The sequence below is a fragment of the Sapajus apella genome, unplaced genomic scaffold, assembly GCF_009761245.1.
Source record: "Sapajus apella isolate SASKATOON/1434 unplaced genomic scaffold, GSC_monkey_1.0 scaffold56, whole genome shotgun sequence".
Lineage (NCBI taxonomy): Eukaryota > Metazoa > Chordata > Mammalia > Primates > Cebidae > Sapajus > Sapajus apella.
In genome coordinates this window covers 1,834,160-1,857,870 of record NW_022436996.1, presented here as the reverse complement: position 1 = coordinate 1,857,870, position 23,711 = coordinate 1,834,160, and the positions used below count along the sequence as shown (strand labels likewise).

The following is a 23,711-nucleotide window of genomic DNA, read 5'->3' as shown; positions in this document are numbered from 1 at the left end:
CCAAAGTGCTGGAATTACAGGCATGAGCCACCATGTCTGGCTAATTTTTTGTAGACATAGGAGTCTCCCTGTCTTGTCTAGGCTGGTGGTAAACTCCCGAGGTCCTCCTGCCCCAGCCTCCTAAAGTGCTGGGATTACAGACGCAAGCCACCATGACTGTCCAAGAGCCGTATTTTATCTGGCTACAACTTATGTAGTTGCTTTTGTTTCTGCGTATCCTTCCATACTATAGAGCTGAATTTTCAACAGTGCAAAATGTGGGTAATTTTGGTGGTTGTCATTAGGAAATGTTCCACATCCAGTGATGCTGCTTGCTGCTGTGGCCTTGCACCACCTAGTGGCGTGATTTCTAAATGGCATAAAAGCCTTGGCACCGTGAGTGCCGTAGTGACCTGCCTGAGGCCTTTGCTAATGTGAGGATTTCCCATTTTTCCTTCTGAAGTAGATGGTAATAGTGAAATGTCACATATGCAAGAATTCCATTAAAGCTTTGCTGATAATACTGGAGTCTGTTAAAAGCAAAAGTGTGAAATTAAGATGTTCCAATTATTCATAGAAAGTCCCACTGAGTTAAAAAGTTATAATGTATGAGAATGATTATACTAAAGAGCCTAATTCAAAAAATTAAGAAATTCACTAGTGAAGCACCTAATTTAGAGGGAGATCTTAAGGACTTCTCTAGAAATAAATAGGTAGACCTCTATATAAGTTTTTAAGTTTATAAAATGTGATTTAAAGACTTGTAATATGCAAATACTTTATTGTGTTATGTTAATCATCCCTTTTAAAATAATGGTGCTGTTCTCAAATTTTCTTTCTTCAGTGTAATCAGTTTGGCTGTTTGTTAATCTGTTTAACAGTCAACATGAATTTTAGACTACTAATTTACATAGAACTCTTTCTAGTGGAAAATGCCAAGGGTTTAAGAAGGACCCACAAATAAGGAGTTGTTAGGTAGAAAATATTGGACTTGAGTCACAACACCTCGGTTCAGGTCCTTGCTGGGCGGCTTTTCTGTGAGGCTTAAGAAGGTCACAAGACCCATTCCTCATCTCAGATGGGGGTGTGAGTACCCGAGGATTAAATGAGCTCATGGAAGTAGGTCATGTGTGGTGGTGTCTTGTGGGGCCTTCTGGATTCCAAGTGAAGGCAGACCTTCTGGAAGAGCAGAGAGGACAGCTCTTGGTTTCTTGCTGTCCTGAGAACTCAGTTAAATATATTTGTATCTAAAGGAAATTTTGAATATGTCTCTCAGATCTGAAGTTAAGCATTTATTTTACATGATTTCTAAGTTCACATAGTTGTTTAGGCTTAGCCTGAGAGAGGATTTTTTTTTTTTTTTTTTTTTTTTTTTTTTTTTTTTGAGACGGAGTTTCGCTCTTGTTACCCAGGCTAGAGTGCAATGGCGCGATCTCGGCTCACCGCAACCTCCGCCTCCTGGGTTCAGGCAATTCTCCTGCCTCAGCCTCCTGAGTAGCTGGGATTACAGGCACGCGCCACCATGCCCAGCTAATTTTTTGTATTTTTAGTAGAGACGGGGTTTCACCATGTTGACCAGGATGGTCTCGATCTCTTGACCTCGTGATCCACCCGCCCCGGCCTCCCAAAGTGCTGGGATTACAGGCTTGAGCCACCGCGCCCGGCCCTGAGAGAGGATTTTAAATTAAAAGTAGTGTAACCATTTAAAAGGTATTAGAGGTCAAGCACAGTGCTCACACCTGTAATCCCAGTACATTGGGAGGCCAAGGTGGGCGGATCATTTGAGATCCGGAGTTCAAGACCAGCCTGGCCAACATGGTGAAACCCTCTGTCTACTAAAAATATTAAAAAATGAGCTGGGCATGGTGGCATGCACCTGTAATCCGAGCTACTCCGGAGGCTGAGGCACAAGAATCGCTTGAACCTAGGAGGCTGAGGCTGCAGTGAGCCATGATCGCACCCCTGCACCCCAGCCTGGGTGACAGAGTGAGACCAAAAAAAAGTTATTAGAAATGTTCATGTGTTCTGATTAGGCAAGGTAATTGGGAGCCTTGGAAGTTTCTCTAACTGATAACTTCACTGGTCCTTTGTCTTCCAAATCATACAAGTACATCATCATTTATTACCTGCCTCTAATCCATTTAAAGGAAGGGGTGGTATTTTATATATTGAAATATAATAGCTAGCCTCCTGAGGCTCGGTTAACAGATGGACTGTCAGCTGAGTACAAGCAAAGGAATTAAGGTAATGAACACAATCTTTAATCAGAATGAAGACAATGGAATTGAAAGCCCATTCTTAGAGTTGATGGTTCCAAAACTTAGAAAGTGAATTAGTAAGAATAATTGAATCATCATTTAAAATGTGAAATGTTAAAAGAAGCAAATCTGGTAAATTGAACATTCAAGTTCAATTTGTACGTTCTATATAAAATGAGAACCAGCAAACGACTCCCCTGTAACCATCGGCTATAGGATGACTTAAGTCAAGCTCTCTAGCAGATTTGTGAAACAGCCTTTATGTAAATGGTGAGAGACTGGGACATCAGTGCCATTGCCCAGAGCCAGCAGTCTTGTCTGTTACTCTGGGGATATTGAAGTTACCAGGAAAACTGAAGGCTGTGAAAAGAAAATAATGGAAAGGTAGGAAGTGGGAATGTCTTTGTTCCTTTATTTTGGGCTTATTTTGTGTTTTCTTTATCCATGGTATAGACTACCCTTATCTAACACCAGGAATGCAGTTGGGTGTTTTTGGTTTTGTTTTAGAAATACAGATGGGGAAGCCAGGCATGATGGGTCACGCCTGTAAACCCAGCATTTTGGGAGGCCGAGGTGGGCGGATCACTTGAGATCAGGAGTTCCAGACCAGCCTGGCCAACATGGTGAAACCCCATCTCTACTAAAAATACAAAAATTAGCCAGGTGTGGTAGTGGGTGCCTGCATTCCCCGCTGCTTGGAAGGCTGAGGCAGGAGAATCATTCGAGCCCGGGAGGTGGAGGTTGTAGTGCGCCAAGATCACGCCATTGCACTCCAGCTTGGGCAACAGGGCAAGACTCCATTTCAAAAAAAAAAAAGAAATATAGATGGGGGTCTTGCTTTATCTGAATCTCCTGAACTTAAGAGGTCCTCCTGCCTCAGCCTCCCAAAGTGCTGGGATTAGGGTTAGAGGTGTGAGCCACTACACCCAGCCTGTTTTTTGGTTTTCTTAATAAACACTTCTTTTTTCATTTCTTTATTTAAAGTATATTCTTTATAAATTATGGTTACATGTTTATATTGTGGTATTTTTCCCATGTACTGGTTTTATATTGATGAATTCATATCATCACAAAAATTCCAAGTCAGACAAAACAAATGTCACAATTTTATTAATGGCCAAAAATGTCAAGGTATAAAGTGACTTGTGTGTCACACAAGTGGGAGACAGTAAGGTCCAGGCCTGGGTGTTCCCACTGTGTTGCTTTTCTCATGAGCATGCTTGTGGTGCATATAGGAGCCCACACTACACCTGCACATCTGTGAGTTTGGCCATGTACTAATAAAAAGTGTTCTTAGAGGCCGGGCGTGGTGGCTCAAGCCTGTAATCCCAGCACTTTGGGAGGCCGAGGCGGGTGGATCACGAGGTCAAGAGATCGAGACCACCCTGGTCAACATGGTGAAACCCCGTCTCTACTAAAAATACAAAAAATTAGCTGGGCATGGTGGTGTGTGCCTGTAATCCCAGCTACTCAGGAGGCTGAGGCAGGAGAATTGCCTGAACCCAGGAGGCGGAGGTTGCGGTGAGCCGAGATCGCGCCATTGCACTCCAGCCTGGGTAACATGAGTGAAACTCCGTCTCAAAAAAAAAAAAAAAAAAGTGTTCTTACTCACTCTGTTTACGTACATAAGAAATCGGCTGGTCTGTTACTACTAATCGTTACCACCGTCCTTGGCATCAGTGCTTGAGAGTAACGACATTGTGTAAGCACACAGGTAAGCGTGTGCTGCTTCTGGGGATGAATGTGAGGAATCACTTTACTGTGGCCTTCTGTTTCCTCCAGAAGTCCCTTTTTCTCTTTTGACTTAAGTTGATTGTTTGGTTCATATCTTTGCCCTTTGTGATTTCCCATTTTTGTTTAAATAAAATTGCCACAGTGACATTGCTTCACAGTTCCCTAGTGCTTTGGAGAAAACACGGATGGTTAGTGATCTTAAAGACAGACTAAGATGCTGGGCTTTAGACAATCTTCTCGGAGTGCATCTGAATCTGTGCACAATAGTGTGCATACTCTTGTACTGTTTCGTATTTAGATTCTTGTTCACAAAACAAGTTCTATTTTCTTAACACATTTGTTTCTTGTCTTTAGAAAGTGAACTAGTAAGAATAATTGAATCATCATTTAAAATGTGAAATGTTAAAAGAAGCAAATCTGGTAAATTGAACATTTGAGTTCAATTTGAACGTTCCATATAAAATGAGAACATTTATTATTATTACCATACTATTATATAAAATGAGAACTCTTACTATTACCACACTTTGAGAATTTTGAGATCCTTATGTTTTGTATTTACAGGTAGTTGAACTAAAATTTGGGGGGAAAGACATCCCTGTCACCAGCGCCAACCGGATTGCGTACATCCACTTGGTGGCGGACTACAGGCTGAACAGACAGATCCGCCAGCACTGCCTGGCGTTCCGGCAGGGCCTCGCCAATGTTGTCAGCCTCGAGTGGCTCCGAATGTTTGATCAGCAAGAAATTCAGGTACCTACCTGCTGACTTTCTGGGATACGTTTGTCACAGGAAATGAAAAGTTTTTCTTAAAACTTATCTTAAATTTTATCATTTGGACTTTTTCCCTTAGGTATTAATTTCTGGTGCACAAGTTCCCATAAGTCTGGAAGACCTAAAATCCTTTACAAACTATTCAGGTATGTTATCACTACTAGTTATTTTTTCTGAAAATGTTACAGGTGATCATATTTCCAAAGTAATTTTTATTTTATTTTTATTATTTATTTTTTGTTGTTTTTTTTTTTTTTTTTGGGGGGACGGAGTTTCGCTCTTGTTACCCAGGCTGGAGTGCAATGGTGCGATCTCGGCTCACCGCAACCTCCGCCTCCTGGGTTCAGGCAATTCTCCTGCCTCAGCCTCCTGAGTAGCTGGGATTACAGGCACGCGTCACCATGCCCAGCTAATTTTTTGTAGTTTTAGTAGAGACGGGGTTTCACCGTGTTGACCAGGATGGTCTCGATCTCTTGACCTCGTGATCCACCCGCCTCGGCCTCCCAAAGTGCTGGGATTACAGGCTTGAGCCACCGCGCCCGGCTATTTATTTAGTTTTTTTTCTCCAAACAGAGTTTCACTCTTGTCGCCCAGGCTGGTGTGCAGTGGCTATTTCAGCTCACTGAGACCTCTGCCTCCCAGGTTCAAGCAATTCTCCCGCCTCAGCCTCCCAAATAGCTGAGATTACAGGCACCTGCCACCAGGCCCAACTAATTGTTGTATTTCTAGTAGAGACGAGGTTTCATCATGTTGTTGCCCAGGCTGGTTTGAAACTCCTGAACTCAAATGATCCACCCACTTCAGCCTCCAGAATGCTAGGACTATGGGTGTGAGCCGCTGTGCCCAGCCCCAAAGTAATTTTTAATGTAGTCTTTTGTATGGGTAATTTACATGGTTCAGAAACCAGATGGCTGAGTGCAGTGGCTGGTGCCTGTAATCCTAGCCTTTGGGAGGCCCAGGCAGGCAGATCACTTGAGCTCAAAAGTTTGAAACCAGCCTGGGCAACATGGCAAAATCCCATCTTTACAAAAAATACAAAAATTAGCTGGGCATGGTGCCGCACACCTGTAGTCCCAGCTACTTGGGATGCTGAGGCAGGAGAATCAGTTGAGCTGGGAGACGGAGGTCATGAGATGTCAGTGAGCCGAGATCGCACTGCTGCACTCCAGCCTGACAACAGGAGTGAAACCCTGTCTCTAAATACGTACCTACATACATAGGCAAAGGAAATTAAACAGATGTTTAACATAAGAAGACAGATTACTCCAAGAATGTTAAGTTGCTGGCCTGAAAAAAAAGAAAAAAATAAGGTAGATAAATGGCCAGGAAGCCAATAAGCACATGATGTGATGTTCAGCACCATTAGTCATTATAGAGAAATGCCACGTAAACCCAAATGAGGTGACCCCACATACCCCCTAGTTGTCTACTGGGTGCAAGTGGGATATTTTTGAGGAAATGGAAATGATCTGAAGCTGGATTCTGCTGATGGTTGTAAAACTGTAAATTTACTAAGAATCATTTTTATATATACATGTGTGTCCATGTGAATGTGTCTCTTTATCTGTAGTTAGTTTGCATTGCTCTGAATTTTCAGTCTAATCTTTACGTGATAAAGCAGATAATGCCTACGGTCACACTGTCCTGGTGATCGAGTCCTAAGTGTAAGGAAATGAAATCAGTCTGACCTTCCCTTTGCCAAGAGAGTGCCTTGGGTTGTTTGCATTACCCGTCTGCACTGAGGGCTGGCACCTCCCATCGTCTCAGCTATGCCAATACATAGGTTTAAAATACTAGAATCATTTTGGTGCCAATTAATGCACTTAAGACATTTTATTGGTGTTATTTCTGTAGTATATTACCAATGAGGGAACAATATATAGCAATTATTTTAGGTTTAGGAAGCACTTTACGAGATTAGAAGCTGTAAGTAGCAGACGTTACATTTTAGAAGAGTGGTCTCGTCATGTAGTGGGATTGGTTTTGAGTCCTGGTATTCATATCTGAATAATAAGTTATTGTCAGAAGGAGAGATGATAAAATGAGACACCGTATCCTGCTGGGAAACACCCAGCTAGTCCCAGGCACTATGAGTGCTCTTAGTACTGGGCACGCGCCATGTGTCATTGCAGGCCTCTGGCCACACGCAGACCCTTCTCTCCTGTCTGCTCAGCAGCGGCTGTGAGCTGCCAGCACGCTTCCTCAAAATAAGGCTGCTTGGCAGCAGCTTTTGGTGCCCGCATTCATCTTATAGCTACAGGGCAATCCTTATTCTAGCCTGTGTCAGCTTCGTGTGTGTGTGTGTGTGTGTGTGTGTGTCTTCGGGTGTGTGTGTGTGTGTCTCTCTCGCCCAGTGTCACTGTGTGTGTGTGTGTGCACACGCGTGCATGCGCCGGTGTGTGTGTGGGTGTGTGCCCGTCCGTCCATGTGTATGTCGCTGTGTGTGTGTGTGTGTGTGTGTGTGTGTGTCTTTGGGTGTGTGTGTGTGCATGCGCGGGTGTGTGTATGGGTGTGTGCCCGTCCAAGTGTATGTGTGTCGCCGTGTGTGTGTATGTGTCTCTCTTGCCGTGTCACTGTGTGTGTGTGTGTGTGTGCCCGTCCGTTCATGTGTATGTGTGTCACCGTGTGTGTGTGTGTGTGTGTGTTGTGTCTTTGGGTGTGTGTGTCCGTGTGTGTGTGTGCGTGGGTGTGTGTATGAGTGTGTGCCCGTCCGTCCAGAGAAGCTAGGATTGTGGGTGCGCACCACGACGTCCAGCTAATTTTTGTATTTTGGGTAGAGACGGGGTTTCGCCACATTGGCCAGGCTGGTCTTGAACTCCCAGCCTCAAATGGTCTGTGAGCCTGGGCCTCCCCAGGTGCTGAGTGTATTGCAGGTGTGAGCCGCTGTGCCCGGCCCAGCTTTGATCCTCCTTAAGTTGCTCTCCCCTCTTGTACTTTGCCCATCACCTCCACGTAAGTGGCAAGCAGCTGGGGGCGGGGGAGGGGGTTGGGGGCAGAGAATTCCACTTTTGCATTTACAGTTGGTCCTTCATATCTGTGAGTTCTATCCACATCCATGGCTTCAACCAGTTGCATATTTTAAATATTTGAGGAAAAATCCAGTGGTCGTGTCTGCACCAATAGGTGCTAAACAGTATAGCATCACAGCCATTTCCATGGCCTCTGCATTGGAGTAGAGGGCACAAGTGCCCTAAAGCTTATGCAAGTGCACGGAAGGGTGTACAAAGGCGACACACAGATGGCCACGCCATTCTGTAGAAGGGACTTGAGGATCCGTGGACGTCAGTATCTGTGGGGTCTAGACCAAGCCCTGTGGATCCTGAGGGGTGGGTGTGCTTTACGTTGCATTAAACATGCTCCTCTTGTCACAGGAGGCTACTCTGCCGACCATCCTGTCATTAAGGTCTTCTGGAGAGTTGTGGAAGGTTTCACCGATGAAGAAAAGCGCAAACTGCTGAAGTTTGTAACAAGCTGCTCCCGACCCCCTCTCTTGGGGTTTAAGGTACACAGCTTTCATGACATTTGCTCTAAAGAGCAAATCGTAATAAGAAAGGCAGCAGAGCATGCAGCGGGGCTAAATGAAGTCCTGTTATATACTCTTGTTCTTATCTTCAGTACTGGCTATGGCATATATATTTCGGTGCTAGTTTTATTTGGGGTTGCTTGCTTGCTTGTTCACAATAACCTATTCATGTGATAGTTGTGCATTGTGGTTCTGATTGCCTGTGAACAAACCCTGCTTTTGGAGGGACTGTTTGCGGGATGAATAATCAGTCTCATAAATCTGTAACACATCTTGGGCGTTTTGCTACTGAACTGAAACAGGTACAACCTGGAGATGTTGATGGAGAGGATATGAGCAGAAGCACCTTTTCCTCCTGGTCGTTCACTGTTATTTACTCTCTTACCCAGCCTTATTTTACCACTTCTAGAAATTAATGCAGAGCTTACGTCATTTGACTTATTTTTAGCAATTAAAATTGCCTCAGGCAGGCGGATCATTTGAAGTCAGGAGTTGGAGACCAGCCTGGCCACATGGTAAAACTCTGTCTCTACTAAAAGTCCAAAAAACTGAGCCGGGCACAGTGGCATGCACCTGTAATCCCACCTACTCAGAAGGCTGAGGCACAAGAATCGCTTGAACCCAGGAGGTGGAGGTTGCAGTGAGCCAAGATCGTGCCACTGCACTCCAGCCTGGGCGACAGAGTGAGACCCTGTCTCAAAAAAGAAAAAAAGCTTTGCCTCAGGAATATCTAATAATAATTCCTGTTTTCATTGTAAATTAAAATAAAAGCATATTAACATTTAAAAATACAAACAGTGAAATATATGTTTTAGAATAACATATGATTAGATAAGTATTATATGTAACGTGTGCTTACAAAACTTAACAAATAGGCATTCACTTTCTTTTTTTCTTTTTTTTGTTAAATTGAGATGGGCGCTTGCTGTATCACCCAGGCTGTAGTGCAGTGGCATGATCACAGCTCAGTGCAGCCTCAGCCACCCAGGCGCAAGCAGCGGTGTTCCCACCTCAGCCGCCCAGGTAGCTATGACTACAGGCATGTACCACCATGCCTGACTAATATTCTGATTTTTTTTTTTTTTTTTTTTTTTCTGAGACAGAGTCTTACTCTGTCGCCAGGCTGGAGTGCAGTGGTGCAATCTCACCTCACTGCAACCTCCGCTTCCCGGGTTCAAGCAGTTCTTCTGCCGCAGCCTCCTGAGTAGCTAGGATTACAGGTGTGCACCACCACGCTCAGCTAATTTTTGTATTTTTAGTAGAGACGGCGTTTCACCTTGTTGGCCAGGCTGGTCTCGATCTCCTGACCTTGTGATCTCCCCGCCTGAGCCTCCCAAAGTGGGATTACAGGCGTGAGCCACCACGCTGGGCATATTTTGATTTTTCATAGAGAAGGGTTTCACTGTATTACCCAGACTGGTCTCCCAACTCCTGGGCTCAAGCAGTGCTCTCATTTCAGCCTCCGAAAGTGCTGGGATTACAGGTGTCAGCCACCACACCATGCCCAGCTGGCATTCACTTTCAAATAACCTTCTGTCAGAAAGTTACATGAAGCGTTCCCGCACATTCTTGTAGTCCCAGCTTCTCTTGAGGCTTAGGTAGGAGGACTAGTTAAGCCCGGGAGCTGAAGACCAACCTGGGCAATGGAGTAGTGAGATCCTGTCTCAAGGGAAAAGTAATATTAAGTATTTTATTATATTCTGAGTGAAGCTATTCTTCAACTTCTTACTTTGAAACTATTTTAAATGTATAGGAAAGAACTTCTAAATCCACAGTGACCAGTTGTTGCCATTGCTGCGTTTACTTTATCATTCTTTTCAAGCATTTCTTTCCTGAGTCGTTTGAGAATGGGTTGAAGACATCAGGTCTTCCCTCAGTATTTCAGCCCATACTTCCGAAGAATAGAGACTTCTCTTGTTGCCCAGGCTGGAGTGCAGTGGTGAGATCTCGGCTCACCGCAGCCTCCGCCTCCCAGGTTCAAGTGATTTTCCTGCCTCAGCCTCCCGAGTAGCTGGGATTACAGGCCCACGCCGCCATGCCTGGCTAATTTTTGTATTTTTAGTAGAGACGAGGTTTCTCCTTGTTGATCAGGCTGGTCTCAAACCTCCGGATCTCAGGTGATCCACCCGCCTCGGCCTCCCAAAGTGCTGGGATTACAGGTGTGAGCCATAAAGACATTTTTAAATGGCCACAGTTAAATGATCACAGGTCAGGAAATTGCACTTACGCAGACTGTTGCTCTGAACATTCATATATAGTCCGTGTGAACATACACTGCCATCTGTACACTGCCTCAGAGTGGCAGTGCAACGCCACGCTGACGGTCATGCTGAAGATGACTTCCCTGACCCCTTGAAAATGGGATGCAGAAGAAGGAAACTGAAGAGCATGCCTGTGAAAGGCAGTGTGTGGTCCTGGGTCGGACTCTCTGAAGGACGTGAAGGGACAGCTGGCCTGACACGGAAGGGCCGGTCACAACAGGACTGCTGGGCCCCACCTCCACTGAGTACTGCTTCAGATCTGAGTGGGGCCTGAAAATGTTCATTTTTGGCTGGGCATGGTGGCTGGCACCTGGAGTCCAAGCTATTGCGGAGGCTGAGGCAGGAAAATCCTTTGAACCCAGGAGGTGGAGGTTGCATTGAGCCGAGATTGTACCACTACACTCCATCCTGGGTGACAGAGCGAGAGTCTGTGTCAAAAAAAAAAAAGAAAGAAAAAACTGTGCTGAGTGAAAGAAGCAAGACACAAGACTATGTATTATTATACATAATTCCACTTGGATAACATGTCCTTTGAGGCTGGGCACGGTGGCTCACGCCTGTAATCCCAGCACTTTGGGAGGCTGGGGCAGGCAGATTATTTAAGGTTCAGGAGTTCGAGACCAGCCTGGGCAACATGGTGAAAACCCGTCTCTGTTTAAAATACAAAAATTAGCCAGGTATGGTGGCTGGTGCCTGTAATCCCAGCTACTCGAGAGCCTGAAGCAGGAGAATCGCTTGAACCCGGGAGGCGGAGCTTACAGAGTAGAGATCGCGCCACTGCACTCCAGCCTGGCGACAGAGCTAGACTTCGTCTGAAAAAAAAATGTCCTTTGAAAGGCACATTTACAGAGACAGAGCGGGATTAGTGGCTGTGTGGGGCTGGAGGTGGCAGCGGGAGCCTTGGAGAAGTGGAACGGTCCAAAACCAGATTGTGTGGGGATGGTTGCGGAACTCTGTACACTCACTGCAATCTTTGGATTGTACATTTAAATGGATAATCTTACAGTATGCCAAGTACACCTCGGGTAAGCTGTTTTTAAAAATCGACATCTCTAAAGTAATACAGCAGCTCAGTAAGCGCCCTCAGAACTGGAGTTGGGACACAGTAGACTGGTGGGAAGAAGTGAGGCCTACCTGCAGTGGCTTTGTTTGAAATAGGTCACTCATCCACGCCGTTACATTTCAGAAGCAACAAATAGTAAAGATGTGTGAACGTAAACGTGCTAGTGAAGACTGTTACTCGGTCATATTAGCAGAAGTGATAATCTTTCAAATTGTTGGAGAGAAAAAATAACCGTACAAAACCAACTCTATTTACCAGACATGGGGGAAAATAGGCAGCTTTCAGAGTCACAGACTAGAAGACATAAAGTGAGGGAAGCCTGAATGTTACGGGTCTACTTCAGAGTCTGAAGCACTGACCCAGGTAGTCTCTCAAACGCAGTGGCAGCTGGTGGGGGAGCCTGGAGGGCTTGCTGTGTCGGGGGCTGAAGAGCAGGACTGCGGGGGAGGCGTGCGACAGCCTGAGTAAATGGAGGCTGCATTTCGTCAGGAAAGGTTTTCGTGCCATTTGGTAATTTTATCATTAACATTTTTTATGATAGACGAGGCTTCTAGTATCTTTGTTTCAAAACTAGTTTGTTCCAAAGCAAGAAAATTGTGCGTTTGATCTAGTTTCATACAAGGAAGTTTGGAGGACCTGCTCCCATCAAAACACTGGAAGACTCAGATTTTTGTCAGCTCCTGGCTAATTCGATAATGCCAATCACACGAGTAGCAATCAAAATGAGAAGTCCTGCTGGACGGAGTAGGGTCTAGACATTTCGACAGCCGACCAAGGAGCCAGAGATAATGTGAGCCTTATCTCCGTGAGACCGCCAGGTTCGTGCGTCGCCATCTTAGGTTTAGGGGAACAGAAGTAGAGGGATGTACATTAGCTTTTAAAATCCCAAATACACTAAAAGGGAGAATCCTCCCCCCCAACTGATGATACTGTACAATCATCAAGTTACACCATGGAAAGCATCCGTGAGACAGTCTTCCTATTTTTTTTTATTTTTCTCCATCTTCTAACATGTAAAACTGAATTGATTTTTCCATGATAAGTGTTTTTGAAGTTGTTATTATGTTAGACACCATTTTAGAAAAATCATCTTAATATTTAGGCTTTCCGGTTAGCTTAGTATGCCTGGATTTGCAAGGGCTGCCAGAATTAATTCAGACTTAAAGGAAGAGAATGTCTTTCAGTTGAAGTACTATAAATAGCAAAGGCAGGCAGGCATAATTTTAAAGTTATGAAACTCCTTAGCGCCAGATTATTGGAGAAGAGTAACATCTGCTAAAGCTAATTAAAGTTTAATATGTTTAATAAATGCGTTTGTTACAGACAAAAAATCATTAAAGTGCTGTAGAAAATTGTTAAGTTACCATCAGGCCACAGAATAAATTGATGATTTTTCTCACTCTGAATTAATGCAAATTCCCGTTGTACTGTATTTAATTATGCACAAAATGGTGCCCTTGACTCAGATTTCAATGAAGAACTTCATTTTTTTTTTACTTTTAAGACTCCAAGTAGGAAATTCAATTAGTGCTATGAAAGAAACACTAAAATGTGGCATTTAACTGCAAAATATATTTTAAGCTTTTCATTTATCCAGTGACTTTGCCAGCACTCACTGACCCCTTCATTCAGAGATCCTCTTCTGTTTCAAGAACGTGCTGCTTCCATTTTAGTATATTCAAGCATTTGTGAAAATCACTGTCCTCACGTACTCAGAATGCTAAATAATAAGTGTAATAGATGTTCTTTCTGATTCTCCTTTGGTTCTTGTTCTAACATTTTTATGAGAGATTTAAAGTAGCAAATATTCTGCCTGTGTTGCAGGTTAAAGATGGGGAAAAAAATTAAAAAGTAGCAAATAAACTATAATTTTTTAATATAATTTTAGCTGTATCCTGTGTACGATTTTATAGGGTCCCCCCGTTTTTTTTTTTTTCTTTTTAAGAACAGGTCTCGCTATATTGCCCAGGGAGGTCTCAAACTCCTGGGCTCAAGCTGTCCTCCCGCCTCTGCCTCCCTAAAAGCTGGGATTACAGGCGTGAGCCACAGCGCCACATTTCATCATTGCATTTGCTTCGTGCACATCTCTATGGGTGTTCCACCTCCCTCAATTTTGCCTTGTAATTTAATTAACAGGGGAACTGGGTTGCTTCTTTGTGTCTCTTGAAAACTGATAGAGGTCTCATACATATTCTAAATTTGAGTGTTTCTTGTTTTGGTAATAAATCACATGGATAATGTTGTATACCTCCCATGTCCATAGTCATTGTGGGAGATCCGCTTCTCCTGAGTCACTTCCCTGCAGTGCTGGCGTCCAGCTGTGCATTCAGAATGCCTCTTGATTTTAGTGGTCACTTATCATCACTGCCTACATCCAATGTTTACTGTGATTCTAAAACAGCCATATTCTGATTACACAGTTTATCATTTATTAGCTGGAACTTTCTATTTAAAAACAGCTTTGTTCCTTCTTACCAATGATTTGGTTAACCCAAGGAATAGCTTGTACAGGAGAGATAGAATAAATCTTGATCCTTTTTAAAAATCTTTATAGATAGGGTCTTGCTGTGTGGCACAGGCCGGAGTGCAGTGTTGTGATCATGGCTCAGTAACCTCAACCTCCTGGGCTGAGGCAATCTTTTCACCTGAGCCTCCCAAGTATTTTTAGTGGAAATGGTGTCTCGTTCTGTTGCCCAGGCAAACCCCTGAGCTCAAGCCATCCTCCCACCCAGGCCTCCCAAAGTGCTGGGACTACAGGTGTGAGCCATGCTCCTGGCCTGGAATGTGATTGATCCCTTTTTATGCCTGAAGCACAGTGTACAACCTTTTACATAATTTACAGTTGTCAATGTGATTTTTTTAAAAAGCAAATGTGGTTTCGGGAAAATCTGCAGGGTTAACTTTTTGCTGATTGGAGCAGGCACATTTGTGTGCTTTGTGTTAAAGCTCATGTGACACCATGCTTGTTACAGCTACATCTTTTACACATGCTGTTTTTCAGGAGTTGTATCCCGCATTTTGTATTCACAATGGAGGCTCTGACCTTGAGCGGCTCCCCACAGCCAGCACCTGCATGAACCTGCTGAAACTCCCTGAATTCTACGACGAGACACTTTTGCGAAGTAAACTTCTATATGCTATTGAATGTGCTGCTGGCTTTGAGCTGAGCTGAGTAGAAGCGGATGCTGGGATCTGACCCTGCAGAGAACCAGTGCTTCCTTCGTCGGCAGCGCCTCCCCAGACCCACGAGGATGCTCACACTGCACGCCCAAGGCTCTCCTAAGCTCCTCCTTTCATTCTGCATTCCTCCCTCTCTCCCTTTTTTAAATGATTTTTATTACGGTGTGGTCACTTACTTAGATGGACATTGCTTTTCAAATAACTTAAAATAACACATGTTATGTGCCATGTGGCTAATTTAGTGATACTGCCAAGAAGAGCACAGTTTTTAGACTAGTGGCATCTCAGTGAAATTAACCAAAGATGAAGCTTTGGCTTTCTGATGAGATCAGAGCCCCTGAGCAGGCAGCACGCTGCTCCAGGGCTCAGACAGGCTGTGCGGGGCAGAGATACAGGGTCTGAGATGCCGTGGGGCCGCTGCTTCTCACGTGGTTGGATTGTTTACAAGCCTCATTATTAAAACTGAAGGCGTTTTTTTCCTGCTGCCTTTCCCAACGTGGTTAGGTCTGGAAAACAGATGACGATGCTAATATTTTATTTGTGCTTTTTAAGCCATTTCCCCAAATGGGACTAGCATGCTTGTTTTCAGCATACCACAGCTGCATCATCATGGTTTGAGATTCCTGTCTGTGGGTGTGAGGTGGGGGCTCCATTCGCTGTCCTGTTTCTATCTCCGTTTTGTGCCTGGAGAGCTTTCAGGGGAGGTGGAGGAGGAGGGTCTGCCCAGCTTCTGCAGCATGTGTCACCCACTGTCCCCAGTTCCTTGGGGGAGGACAGACACTGGCGTCATTAAAGTCGTTTGAACCAAAGTGGCGGCTGCATCTCTGTCCCGATGCCGGCCGTGCGGGGTCCCTCCATCACCCGCTCGCCCTCCTTGCCCCTGGGCTGCAACCACTTGTCTTCCTGGATATTTTGGGTGACTTGCCGTGCTCGGCACCCTCTGCTTCCTGGTGCTGCTCTGAGTCGAAGACGGGACAGTCCCTGGCGCACATCCAGGGAAGAGGAGTGTCAGTAGTTCTTGCAATAGGCACTTTATCAGGACCTGACTTGTTGCTGGAGGGTTTTAGTCTCTACGAACAGAAAGTGTCTCTTAGCGTCAGCTGTGGGAGCGGAGTGACCCTCTGCTGATGCTGGGGGGAGGGGATCTAAACCCTCATTTATCTCTTCTGTCTAGTATTTTACTGTCACTGGAGGCTCTGTGGACTGTCATAGTTAATTGACCATCATTAGCAATATACTTTTAAATGTGGGAAAACTGAATGACACTTTTAAGACAATGAACATTATCAAAACAAAATGTATAATGTCTTAATTTGAATAATAAATTAAGCATTTAAATGCTATTCATAGTCTTGATATACAGAAATAATTAGGGTTGGTCTTTGGTTATTTCTTATTTTAGGTTTTATGTTGAATGTTCTATATATTAGTTAATTTGTATATTTTATTATCAGTATTTTGGAAATAGCATATCTGAGACTGAAGAGAAATTGACAGTTCACTTATTTGTGGTTTTTTTCTCAGCTATTCTGAGCTTATTTATTTATTTGTATGTTCTAATGGCTAAACATTTACATTAAATGTTTTTTTCCCAAGAATGTGTTGGAGTCCTGCCCCAGATCATTGTTGCTGGGGGCGTTCTGCTCTTGTAAAGCCACAGCTTCTGAATGGTACTAGCTTCTCACAGGAATGTGTGTGTCGCCAGTGGATGGAGTGTGGTGACATGGCCTGCGCTTACTGAGAATCAGAGGTCCTGGGAGGAGTGCCTGTCACCGCAGGCGGGCCAAGCGTGGCTCCCAGGCCAGGCCGGTGCGCTCCTAGCACCGGGTTCCCTTCCCATGTCTCCCACTGGGCTTAGCATTCGTTCTTGAGAAATTTCTGGAGAAAGATTCTTTGTTTGGTTTGCCTTTTTCTATGTTCGGTCCTTCTGTCTGCTTTCTGGTAGTTTGTACACACACCTCAGTGCTGACCTGGGGTTACCACAGCCTTTTTCTCATGCGGTGTTCCCGCAGAGTCGTCGTTTAGGTACCCCAAGTCCGTTAGGGCAGCCTTATCGACTGCAGCGGTCTGCACGACGGGCGTGCTTTTGCGGAGCTCTGCCCACCATGAGCCTGCAGTCTGCCTCCATGCGTCTGAGCCGTTGACACGCAGACCTGCAGCCGTGGGGCCAAGGACTCCTTCCGGGAACGTCCTGAGGAGGTGAGTGGTGAACCCGGAGTAACAATACGTAAGCTTTCTCATACTATAAAGAAAAACAGCCAGAGGCATATGATAACTCAAATAGAAATCCAGGGCATGCTCAGCGGTTTCAGATTCACCTGCTCCGGGTCAGCAAGCTTCACAGCCAGCAGAGTAGGACAGGAAGTGACGCAGCCTCCCTCAGAACAGCAGGTTCACCTGGAGTTTTTTCTTGTGAGAAATGACCTAGACTTCCCAAACGGCCTGAATGCTGCAGGGCTGCGCTTTGGCATGCTGGGATCAACCCAGGGGGCTTTTCCTGGTGCTTGGATGGTGGTCAAAGTTGGTGACCTGAAGAGACTGCTGACCAGCATGTCCAGGTGTGAAAATGCAGTGACTGCACAAAGGTCTCTGCTTCCAGAAAATTCTGAGGGCAAGTGCTTTGTGCCTGGGCTGATTTATCTGAAACAGGGGCAGTGTAGATGCTTAGGGTTCCCAGGAGCATCCTGCAGATGCGATGAGAATTGTAGACAGGCTTTTGGCTCGAGCGTGCTGTAGACACAATAGAACCGTGTTTTAATTTGTCTCCTTAGGTGGCTGGCATCATCGGTTGCAACCCTCACATTCTCAAAAGCCTGCGCTAACAACCTGCAAAGCTACAGTAGTTTTGGCCAAGGTCTTAATCATCAAAATGCTGCTGTATAAAGGCAGCGTTACGACTACTTTTTCTTCTGCAGAGGTAGGCAGAAAACAGTAATCTCTTACAGTACTGTTCTCTTTTTATGTGCTTTTTTTTTTTTGAGACAGAGTCTTGTTCTGTCTCCCAGGCTGGAGTCCAGTAACGCCATCTGGGCTGTCTGCGACCCGTGCCTCCTGAGTTCAAGCGATTCACCAAACAAGTGGGCTGTCCCTGGCACCTGTTCTCCCAAATAGCTGGGATTACAGGTGCACAACACCACACCGAGCTAATTTTTGGTATTTGTAGTACAGACGGTGTTTCACCGTGTTGGCCAGGCTGCTCTTAAACTCCTGACCTCAAGTGATCTGCCTGCCTCAGCCTCCCAAACTGCTAGGATTACAGGTGTGAGCTGCCGCCCCTAGGCCCACTTTTGTGTTCAGAGGATGGTTCACGTTACGGTTACCAAGATGGACCGCTGCAGCTTGGATTCATCGATTGCCCTCTTCTACATCTTGACAGGAGGCTGTGTCTGTCGTTAGCTTAGAACTGTAATAAGCAGAGGGTCTTCATGTTCAAAACACTGAGCTGAAGATCTCTTGACTTCACACCAATTTTGGGGTTCAGATAGGAGCTGCCACCACCAGCTCTGTCTTTGCTGACCCCTGAATGGACAAAAGCAAACTAGATCCTCCAAGGGTGTTCGGCAGGAGCTACAGCCAGCCAGCTCGTGCTGCCTAGAGAGGCAGATATATCAGAATTCACGGCTTTTCTTTATGCACAGTCCAGAATAAAGACAAAAGACTTACCTGTTGTGCTCATTAAGGCAATTTTATGTCAAGGGAAACAGCCTGTTTGCAGTCTTGAATTTGTCATGGAGGGTGTTCACATACTGAGTCACCCAAAGAATTCATTTGCTGGGAATGTTTCTTAGATTTGTGGATAGCACAGGGTCCAGTCATCTTGGAACTGCCAGGATTTCAGACAGAAGTCCACCTCCGTGACAGGAGCTCCACGCCTTCACAGCTGAGGACCCGTGTGTGAACTGGCCAGCGCCACTCCACGCGTGCACCATGCTAGGTAAAGGTTTGGCACGGATGGCTGATGAGTGTGAGGTGATGACCGAATGGCTGTCACTGCTCGGTCCGCAGAACCAGACTCCGCAGCAGAGCCGTAGAGCTTGTTCAGGTGTGGGGGTGGCTTTCTTACATGGTGTTATGTTCTTGGTCATCAGCTCCCTGTGTTGGCCTAAAGCAGCAGCATTTGTCTTCTCAAGGTGTCTGGAGGCCTCGTAGCCTCAGGGAAGCCGCTTCGTCCCCTGCAGCTCCTGGCCTCTGGGGTCTTCCCCACCTCGTGTCCCGCCTTTTTCCTATAAGGACACTCCAGTAATCCAGGATGACCTCATCGCAGGACCCTCAATTACACCTGCAAAGACTTTCTCCAAATACAGCCACGTACATGTGTTCTGGGGGTCGGGACGTGGCCCTGTCCTGGGCAGCGGCATTCAGCTGGTTATGTTTATTATTTGAGTGGGGTAGGTAGACCCCTGGGGATTTGGAAATGTGCTTCCAGTTGTACTTGGCTGTTGCCCACGCAGACTTGAACAGGCTTTTCCTTTGACTCGGTAAAATGAGGGATGTACCAGATCAGGGTCCCCAAACCTTCCGGAAGGTGATTGTGTCTCTGGGGGTGGGGCTTAGCAGTCTATTTTGTAAAGTGCCCTAGATAGTCCTTCCCACGTGATTTCTGGAAGACAATTAGACATTCTCAAAAAATCCTTTTCAGCGTTAACAACTGGTGGGGGTTGCAGGGCATTCCAGCCGATTTGCTTGGAGCTTGTTTCTGGTCCCTCGGGGAGTCCTGCACCGTCCTGTGTTCCAGACAAGTGGGCTGTCCCTAGGCACCTGGCCCTCCTCGGGTCAGACTGGCCTTCTCCCACTAGGCCCCTGCCGCTGCATCACAGACCCTCCTAGCAACACCCGAGGCCATCATGCCATGTTCTCTGCCCCTCCCTGTCCCAAGCCGTTGGCTTAGATTTGCAGCAAAGTGCTCTCCAACCTCAGTCCTGCCCACTGCCAAAGAGACACTGATCTCAAGTAAGTCTATGACACTCCTCTGAGAAGACCTTCCAGTGTCCCCACCTCAGGACCTCAGGGAGAGCTGAGACCCTGTGATTCGCCCCTGGTGCCATTGGAACACGCTCCTCCCAGCTTGGGGCCCTGGGGTGTGTGTGCTGCCGTGGGGCATGGCTATCTCATGTTCTGTGGCAGTTCATTGCCCAGTGCCACCTCCCCCACCACCCTGTTTAAAATGGCAGCCCCACCCCACCCCAGCACGTCCATCCTCCCTTACCGGTATCTCTGGCTAGAGTGCTGATTTTGGTCTAAAATCACATACTTCACTCGTCTATTACTTCCTTTCTCCCCGACCATGTAAGTTTCACGGAGGGTGGGAGTTAGTAAATTGAGCAGCTTGCACACAGTAGGTGCTCAGTAAATACTTGTTGAATGCATGGATGTGCTGCATCTATGGAGAACGGTCTTGCTAACCAAGGTGAATTTCACGTTAAACCCGGACAGTTCTCGCCCTCAATCCTTGGGCCTCCATTTTTCTCACAAGAGCTTCCCTATGGCTGCCAGCCGACCCCAGCTCAGGGCAGAGGTCGCCCAGGCAACGCCCCTCTGGTGGTCCCTCTGTGGTTGGCGGCCCATGTGTCCGGCAGGTGCCTGCCTTGCCTGCGCCCGACCCAGGGTGGGCTGCGTGGTCCTGGACAGTGCACGGGCTCCATCTGGTGTTCAGGAGCGGGCACTGCATGTGCACCAGCCCCAAGCGCTCTGGAAGGTGGTCTTCCCCCGTCCCCGCACCCGCATCCAGGGTCAGCAGGCTTGCACGGCTTGTATCTCCTCATCAGGAGGTGGCTATTAAAACAGCAATCTAAAACTAACCTTTTCAGTGAGATGTTAAAGTTTTTGAGATGGAGTTCTGCTCGTCACCCAGGCTGGAGTGCAGGGGCGTGATCTCAGCTCACTGCAACCTCTACCTCCTGGGTTCAGGCGATCTCCTGCCTCAGCCTCCCATGTAGCTGGGACTACAGGCATGCGCTCCCACACCACACTCGGCTAATTTTTTTATTTTTAGTAGAGACAGAGTTTTGCCATGTTGGCCAAGCTGGTCTCGAACTCCTGACCTCAGCTGATCCGCCCTCCTTGGCCTCCCAAAATGCTGTGATTACAGGTGTGAGCCACGGCACCCAGCAGAAATGTTAAAGTTTAAATCCCATTGTCTTAATTCCTCAAATGTTAGACTTAGCAGCAAGCCAGCGGTTTCTCTCCTAGGTTTATACCAAAGAGAAGAGAAACCTGGTCAGCCACCAGGGTGAGCGCTGCACTTTGGGAGGCCAAGGTGGATCACCTGAGAGCAGGAGTTTGAGACCAGCTTGGGCAACATGGCAAAATCCCCATCTCTACAAAAAATAAAAAGATGAGCAGGGCATGGAGGTGCATGCCTGTGGTCCCAGCCACTCTGGAGGCAGAGGGAGGAGGATTGCTTGAACCCAGGAGGTCGAGGCTGCAGTGAGCTGTGAACGGCACCACTGCACTCCAACTGGCAACAGTTTGAAACCCTGTCTGTGTCCACACAGACGTGTGCACAAATGTTCAAAGGACAGAACCCGTAAATGCTCAACATGCGGCCCTCCGTGCAGTGGAACAGGACTTGGCTGTAAAAGGAAGCATGGCAACACACTGCAGCATGGTGCGCCTCCGGGCGCTACGCTACAAACAGGCAGGTCCGTGGGCAGGACGCAGGCTGGTGGTGGTTAGGGCTTGGGGGGAAAGAGGGACTGGCGGCTGATGGGTACGGGGCTTCTTTGGGAACTGATGAAAATGTTCTGGAATCTTTTCTGCACAATCTTGTGAATATGCCAAGAAATAGGACGCTGTATACAGTTGACCCTAACACGGGTCTGCGCTGTGCAGGTCCACTGAAGTGTGGGGTGTTTTCCATAAAAGTTGCCTTCTGGGCCAGGTGCAGTGACGCACACCTGTAATCCCAACACTGGAAGGCCGAGGCAGGCGGATCACCTGAGGTCAGGAGTTCGAGACCAGCCTGACCAACATGGAGAAACCCCGTCCCTACTACAGATACAAAATTAGCCAGGTGTGGTGGCACATACCTGTAATCCCAGCTACTGGAGAGGCTGAGGCAGGAGAATCCCTTGAACCCAGGAGGCGGAGGTTGCAGTGAGCTGAGATCACGACATTGCACTCCAGCCCGGGCAACAGGAGTGAAACTGTCAACAAAAAAAAAAGTTGACTTCTGTTGAGTGTGCAGCCTCTCACTGCCCCTTCTGCCTGCTCCTGTGGCCCACTTTTCTGTGGGAATACAGCATGTGACACACAACGTAGAAACCACGCGCGGACCACTGTCGATGCCACCGGGTAGCTAGGCTTCTGGTCACCCGCAGGCTTAGTCACAGTTTCGGGGAGCACTGCCTAGTTCAGAGGAAAGACAAGTTGGAAATTCTGTCAAACCCATTTGAAGAAGCTTGGAATTTTCTAATTTGGGGGGATATTTATCTTACATCATTCTTACTTATCTTTGCTGAGGCTTCCAGTTGAGAAAGAATGGGCCTGGAGCAGCCTCTGTCCCCCGGACCCCTAGTTGAAGGATCCCTCCTTTGAGGTGGGGCCCACTTTCATCTGCAGCACCCTCTCCCCCTCCCCTACTCAGGGGCCCCTGGGACCAGAGAGCCCCACCCTAGGGACACCCTGGTGGGCCTTGCTGGCACCAGTGTCCCTCTCCTCTCTGCTCCTGTCCTTGGGGGTGACTGTTGTGGCAGGAACAGCCTTGTCAGGGCCTGCAGATGCGGGGGGCAGTTTCCTGTCCTGCAGCAGAAGTCGCCCTGGCACAGACCCGTGCCGCATTGGCGCGTGTGTGAGCACTGGCCCTGTTCCACTGCGGGGCAGGCAGGGGGAGCCGGCTCTCCACCTACCAGCTGGGACCCCAGTATGGGATCTGTTTACTGATCCCCCGCATCTGGGGCTGTCCCCTGCAGCTCAGACTGTGGTGGCTGCAGCCAGGCAAGATTCAAACAGTGTGTTCACATCCAGACCCCATAGATGTCCTGTGCCAAATAAGGGCTGGGCAGACAGGCCCAGCTCCAGGGCCTCCTGCCCTCTCTACTGCCCCAGCCTGGTCTCACTGAGGCTCCCAAACGGGGTGATGAGGGCAAGGCGCAAGGCCAGGACTCCCAGCGGCCCTGACCACCCTGTGCCCTGAAGCCCAGCCTGCCCCTCAGAACTAAGACCCACCCACCGCCTTGAACTGTCATTCAAGGAGGAAAGGCACCTTGGTCCATCCTCGGCGCCCTAACGTTACTAAGACACCTAAGACACCAGGGAAGGAAGGCTGGTGACGACAAGGACTGATGAGGCAGGAAGTGCCTGATAAACTCACAGAATGTGGTCATTGCTTCCTGGATACGATGAAGTCGACACTGAACACTCACGGGAGAAAAGTCTCCTGGAGAATGCTCCCCTGTCTGCCGGTTGGGGGACTATTCCAGTGAGTAGTGTGGGGCCATCCCCTCCTACTTGGGGCTCATACCCTGTCTACTGGGGGATCATCACCAACTGCATCTGGGGGACTCCTAGCCTCTGGGGCAAGCAGGGGAGAACCAGGCAGAGTCTGCTGACTTTGGATAGTCCTAATGGCTTCCATTTCTGAGCGACTCCTTTCTGCGTCTCCCCACTGGAGTGCCTGTCCTTCCCCTGGGGGTGCACTCCTTCGCGGGTGCTGCTGGCTCTGGGCTCTGGATCCCCAGGAGGCACACACATTGAGGAAGAGGCTGTGTGTTCCTCTTCTCCCCTCCCCTGCCGGGATGCTGGTGGCAGTCCTCAGCCTGGTGCCCTTATGTGCCATCGTCTGCACAGAATGGAAAGTGAGCCTCTGTCGTGCTCCGTAATTCCACGTCTGTCAAATCTTATTATCGGGATCTGGTATCAGGATCACGAGGTCAGGAGTTCAAGACCAGCCTGGCCAATATGGTGAAACCCCGTCTTTACTAAAAATATAAAATAGCTGG

The 23,711-nt window shown here is 47.2% G+C and overlaps 1 protein-coding gene across 1 annotated transcript in view; it reads left to right on the top strand.

Annotated features, from left to right (window-relative positions):
* Positions 1-16,365, top strand: part of UBE3C (ubiquitin protein ligase E3C) — a 122,645-nt gene extending 106,280 nt beyond the window's left edge. The window contains exons 20-23 of the mRNA XM_032244884.1: positions 4,536-4,724; positions 4,825-4,891; positions 8,117-8,247; positions 14,594-16,365. Coding sequence (XP_032100775.1) covers positions 4,536-4,724; positions 4,825-4,891; positions 8,117-8,247; positions 14,594-14,764 — 558 coding nt within the window. The 3' untranslated portion in view covers positions 14,765-16,365. The remainder of the gene's footprint in view (positions 1-4,535; positions 4,725-4,824; positions 4,892-8,116; positions 8,248-14,593) is intronic.
* Positions 16,366-23,711: the final 7,346 nt, after the last annotated feature.